General features: G+C 39.4%; 1 protein-coding gene across 1 annotated transcript in view; it reads right to left on the reverse strand.

Annotated features, from left to right (window-relative positions):
* Window positions 1-5442, reverse strand: part of LOC133663461 (eukaryotic translation initiation factor 4 gamma 1-like) — a 103150-nt gene extending 97708 nt beyond the window's left edge. The window contains exons 1-2 of the mRNA XM_062067939.1: window positions 5267-5442; window positions 1013-1133 (exon numbers count right to left, since the gene is read on the reverse strand). Coding sequence (XP_061923923.1) covers window positions 1013-1087 — 75 coding nt within the window. The 5' untranslated portion in view covers window positions 1088-1133; window positions 5267-5442. The remainder of the gene's footprint in view (window positions 1-1012; window positions 1134-5266) is intronic.
* Window positions 5443-6295: the final 853 nt, after the last annotated feature.

Genomic DNA, 6295 nt, shown 5'->3' on the forward strand with positions numbered 1-6295 from the left:
GGCAGGGCTCTTTGAAATCTGTTATAATTTTGCATGCATGACTTACACATTTGCTTTTAACTGTTGAACTTGTTTTCACTAATAAAAACTATAATGAAAAATTATGAATGTTGAAATAAAGTAAATATAATAAATATGCTCAAGCGCAGCTGGGATAGGCTCCAGCCCCCCTGCGATAGACAAGCGGTAGGAAATGGATGTCATCTCTGTCATCACAGCTATAGAGTGTATCACTAATATTACGTTATAACTATTCACAATATTACACTGATGTTACACCACTAGTATGTACATACTAGGGATGTAACGATAAACGGTAATAATGATGACCGCGGTAAAACGTCCAATGGTTAGTTAGTATTACCGTTTAAATAAAAATGACCGAAAAACCGTGATAGATAACTGTACTTTGATAAATTCATGACTGACTGGCGCCAGGTTGCTAGCTTAAATGCTAACATGAAACAAAAGCCATTAACATCCTCCGCCATTAAGAAACGACACACCCCAATCTAAACTTATACAAACAAAATGCAGTCCAACCTATTCAAATGTGTACATTAAATCAACAAGCTATACTCTCTTAGAACAGATTGATCGTTCAATACTTTCAGGATTAAGACAGAGGCGTTTTTCTAGGGGGGGGGGGGGGGGGGGGGGGCGTTCAAGGACTGCTGAACAGAGTAGGACGCCACAGTGCCCGCCAAAAATAATAAATAACAGTAATGGATTTTATTTGTCAGGCACTTTTCATTTAAATAAATCAAAGTTCACCAGTACAAACATTTATTTAAACCAATAAAAGCTTAGCCATTAAAACGGATAAAATACTAAGACTGAAAGTATCAGTGAAGCATAAGAAACACAAAACATGCAAAATAGTTTTCTAATAATGCATCAATTTATTTAAGTTATTTAAAAAAAATTACTTGATAATAATGATAACCGTGATATGAAATTGTTCATTTTGTGACATCCCCAGTACAGTACATGCAAAGATTTATAACCTTACCTGTGAAAGGCCAGGGGAGGGGGCAGGGTGAGGGTGAGAGGGGGGTCCTGTTCCAGGCTGTGGTGCTTTATTCATTTCATGGAGTTCTGCATAGGAGGGGGACGCCCACAGCTGTGCAAGCCTTCAGAAGAGAACATCCAAGTAAAATATGCTGCAAAGTGAAGTTTATTGAGAGGTGCACTACATAAATGGGTAAATGGTAAATGGGTTGTACTTGTATAGCGCTTTTCTACCTTTTTTTAAGGAACTCAAAACGCTTTGACACTATTTCCACATTCACCCATTCACACACACACACTGATGGCGGGAGCTGCCATGCACAGCGCTAACCAGGCCCATCAGGAGCAAGGGTGAAGTGTCTTGCTCAAGGACACAACGGACGTGACTAGGATGGTAGAAGGTGGGGATTGAACCAGTAACCCTCAGATTGCTGGCACGGCCACTCTCCCAACTTCGCCACGCCGTCCCTAGTATTGTGTTGTGGTGTAACTCGCTCATTTGTTAAACAATTGTCATAAAAAAATGAATGAAAATAAATAAATAAAAGTAAAAACTGTTGACTCTTCCTGCTTGGGTGTCTAATGGCTAACTAATATTGCAACCTTTTTAATGTTGGCAAGCTGTAAACCTATAGGGGAAAGACTAAACAGGATACACATCACAGTGAGCATATAGGATACCCTAACTCCAATAAGATATGGACAAAGTGTATTCTTAAGGGAAAGTAACACTAAACACCAGTAATGTGCCCTTATATGAAGGAGAGAATGCGCACATTCAGTGGAAGGCTCGGACTCCCAAAATGCAACACGGAACAACACAGGAGGTCCATACCGACAGCCATCAGACTGTATAATGCATATGTTCCTTCTTGACTGCACTTAAATGTAGAATATATGTAGATTATATTTATATTACTTATATATTATATAATATATATATAATATATTATATATATTATATTATTTATTATTATTATTGTCTATTGTGAGCGAACTGTGGTGCTGAATTCCCCCAGGGATCAATAAAGTACTTTCTATTCTATTCTATATACATTAATGCAGTGATTCCTATCCCAACTAGTGTTAAAGGGGCTATTGGCAACATTTACACAGATGCCTAGAGGGCGTCACATTTCCAAAGTATTTTACACAGTATATCTCGCCCTCTCACAACTTTACCTACGTAATTATGTAATTACGTACGTACGTAACACATGCACGCGCATTAGCTTTAGGTGTTGATAGCTAATAGCAAGTTGGATAGCTAGCGTTAGATGTCAGTGAATGTATATTTTATCATAACTACAACATGACTGCAAATTGTTTCTTGCTTCTTTTGGACTGCTTTCGTATATGTGCACGCGCTCCCTGCGCATACCTGTTGATGAGAGCAGGTAAGTGACAGCCGTAAACAACAATCGTTTTATTCGGGCCGGTAAAAATTGTTATTATTACATAAACTTTGTAATTGTGAAAAATATAGACAATTGTCAAACTAATCATTACAAACTCTGTGTGTGTTATATTTTTTGCTTTGAAAAATGTTACTATGAGGAAGTTGCAAGCAGCAGCTTTAATGACAGATCATCAAGTGTGCTTTGGCCAATTATCAAATTTCATCTAATTAGTCCAAAAATAGTTTAGTTTTTTTACTAAATTGGCCCTAGTGTATGAATGTGAGTGTGAATGTGGTCTATCTGTGTTGGCGACTTGTCCAGGGTGTACACCGCCTTCCGCCCGAATGCAGCTGATAGGCTCCAGCACCCCCCGCGACCCCAAAAGGGACAAGCAGTAGAAAATGGATGGATGGATAGTACAGAAATGTAACAGTCTAAGCCAGCGACATCTGGTCACATGAAGAACAATTAAATGTTTTTCCACTAGATGGCAGATTATAAATACATTTATATGTTTTATCTTTCTGTGTGGAGTTTGCATGTTCTCCCTGTGACTGTGTGGGTTCCCTCCGGGTACTCCGGCTTCCTCCCACCTCCAAAGACATGCACCTGGGGATAGGTTGATTGGCAACACTAAATTGGCCCTAGTGTGTAAATTGGCCCTAGTGTGTGAATGTGAGTGTGAATGTTGTCTGTCTATCTGTGTTGGCCCTGCGATGAGGTGGCGACTTGTCCAGGGTGTACACCGCCTTCCGCCCGAATGCAGCTGAGATAGGCTACGGCACCCCCCGCGACCCCGAACGGGACAAGCGGTAACAAATGGATGGATGGATGATTGGTGGTGTGCAGTAACATTTCCATCCATTTTTCTGCCGCTTGTCCCTTTCGGGGTGCGGGTACATTTTTCCAATGCAAAATATGTGGTTGTGAAACACTGCATTAATACTATATCAGCAGCAGTAGGTTTTATTTTAGCCTACCAAATGACAACTAACGGGCTAACAATTGTCGGTGATAACCAGTGATAAACGTAAATGTTTGTGTGATTCTTTGTCATAATAACCGTTGCTTGGATTAGATTATTTTATTTCAAAGGGTACAATGCAATTTCATAAAACACATGACTACTGTATTTCCTTGAATTGGCGCAGGGAATATAGTATTCGCACGTCTAGAATTACTGCCGGGTCAAACTCGTTTCTCAAAATAATTAACGCATGCTTGGCCTTATCGCCGGTTTATTATTGAAGCCGGATCAAATTCGTTTCGCAAAATATTAATTTTATTATCACATGTCTATAATTTTTGCCGGGTCAAACTCGTTTCGCAAAATATTTAGCATATGGCTAGAACTTCCACCGGGTCAAAATCGTTACGTCACGAGTGACGCATCTGTCCTCATTTTCAAAATGGAGGAAGCTGCTTTCAGTAGTTTACAATCGCACAAAGGAAAAAAGATAAAGAGCTATTCAGTAGGATTTAAGGTCCAAGCTATTGAATACCGGTACAGTATGCTAAAGAGAACAGTAAGCAGCTATGTTTTATTAATATACCGTAGCTGCGTGTGTGAAATACTGTATAAGTCATTAAATGACTCCCGCCTCCTGGTGGTAGAGGGCGCTGCCGCGCTAGTGATCCTTCTTGCGACTTCCGGTACTGCAGAAGAAGTGAACACACGCAGCAAGAGATTTTTTTTTTCTTCCTTCTAACATAAAACAGTTTTCTAAACTGGACTTTCAATCAAAGCAGGAGGTAATAATTAAAGGAAGATCTCCATCGAGACAGAGAGACTTTTAAAACGGAAAAAAGAAAATAATGAAGACTTCTATAAACAAGTTATCGATGCTTTTGGCCAGAAGGAGCTGCAAATGGACTCCATTTATAAGTACAGGTAAGACCATAATAACGTTTTTTTTAATTACATGTGCTTTTCATGATGGTATGCTTACATCACACTCAAAGCGCACGCCTAAATTTTATGGATTCATTTTGGTAAACGCCGGAGTGAGAAGAGGTTTTAAAATAATTACCGCATGCACGGCCATCCCGCCGGTTTCCGGTAAACGCAGGAGTGACAGGAGGTTTCAAATTAATTAACGCCCCTGCGGCTATTCAAGGAAATACGGTAATATCAAATAATATCAAATTGATATTATTCATTTTTGTTTGACTGCTTTTGGATTGTTTTTTGTCAAGTTTGTGTGCCCTCTCAATAGCTCTGTGTATTGATATTCTGAATGTTGCTGGGCCGGGTTTGGTTTTGGAATTGCATTATTTTTGATTGATTGATTGAGAAGTTTATTGACATCTTAAAAGAATTTAGTCCATGTAATGCTTTAAAAAGGCAAATGGATGGCACAAAAAGCCAAAAGGCTTGTTTCCATTGTGGTCCATTATTATGTATTGTTGTGTTGAATTGATTAATTTTTTTTTTTTAAATAAAATAAAATAAAACATGACTAAAAAAGCCAGAATTAGCCAGAAGGCTAGTTTTTATCTATAGTCCCCTGGCCATGATGTAAAAAAAAGGCAGTAATATTACAAGAAAAAGAAAAAAAGCACACATTACATATACAATATGTTAAACAATACTGTTAATGATTGTAAATACTGGCGTCCCTGGCAGTCTGGTGAACTTCTGTTTTGTTCCAGGAAATTGCAGCATTTCTCTAATGCAGTTATTTTTTGGGGAGATCGTCTTGTTTCTGACCCGCGCGGCACATTTCTTTTGCATTTGTTTATAATCTTGCAGCATTTAAAAAAAAAAGGTACGCTCACAAAAATCATACGACAAAAGGAATATGCAATTCATTCATACCGCAACTCGCAGCAAGCCCAGCCCCGACTTGACTCACCATCCCTTCTTTTTTAACGGCGTGATCGTTCCAGGGGCGTGACTGTCTTTTTCACACACTGGCGCAACCAGCAAAAACCGAATCCTTCACGATGGCGGTTAATATTAATGTATATTTTGTGCTATCCGGCTACGGTGTGCGTCATATATGGCCTGGAAGGCAAGCGGCCAACTCTGCCGCAAAGACGCGCGTTAACCACGTGGTTTGCCATGCTTCTGGGCCTCTTGCTAGCCACACCTCAAACTATTGGGAGTCTCATCCTTTTCTAACCCAATCCCCAACAAGCACGATTATAGCAGATATATTTGATCGTTAATACCTGCTATAGAACTGTAATGTTAATTCGGCTAGGTAACTTATTTAGCACGTAAAACAGCCATCTCTGCTTGACAGCTGGGAGTATTGACAAAAATAATGTACAAATATTAATATTGCTTAGATTTTCGTAAAGAAGCCAATAGCTTATTCTGGAATTTTATATTTATAACATAGCCTGCTTTAACTACTCAGCAAGGTGAAGAAATGACTGTCACCATATAATAATGCACAGTACTGACAGAACACAATTTACAACCTCGTTTTTCCTGCCTTTTAAGCACATGCACTGCATTCCGATTACATTCAATGACACAGCATACGCGATTTGACAAACATGTTAGCAATCTCAACAAAGTCGTATTTTGACCAGTATTACATCTAATCAACGGTCGAGATTTTATCATTATACTACAAAACTATAGCCGCAATGGCTTAAAACGATCGCGCAACTGACATTGTTAGCACGTTAACCAGCAAAAACCGGGAGACAAGATTAATTGACTTGCACTGGTGACGTGTTAACAACTGTTACGTGAATTTAAATGGGACTTGTATTGGCTTTCTATACAAGTTTGAGTAAACAGGCTACGAAGGCTACACCGAAGAGGGAACACCCACGTCGCTTTAGCACGGGGATTAGCTTAGCTGGCTAGCTATGTAGTTAGCTCGCTAGGCTAATCCCCGAAAACACAGCAGGAGCACCGGTCCCGA

Source organism: Entelurus aequoreus, linkage group LG13, assembly GCF_033978785.1.
Source record: "Entelurus aequoreus isolate RoL-2023_Sb linkage group LG13, RoL_Eaeq_v1.1, whole genome shotgun sequence".
Classification (NCBI taxonomy): Eukaryota; Metazoa; Chordata; class Actinopteri; order Syngnathiformes; family Syngnathidae; genus Entelurus; species Entelurus aequoreus.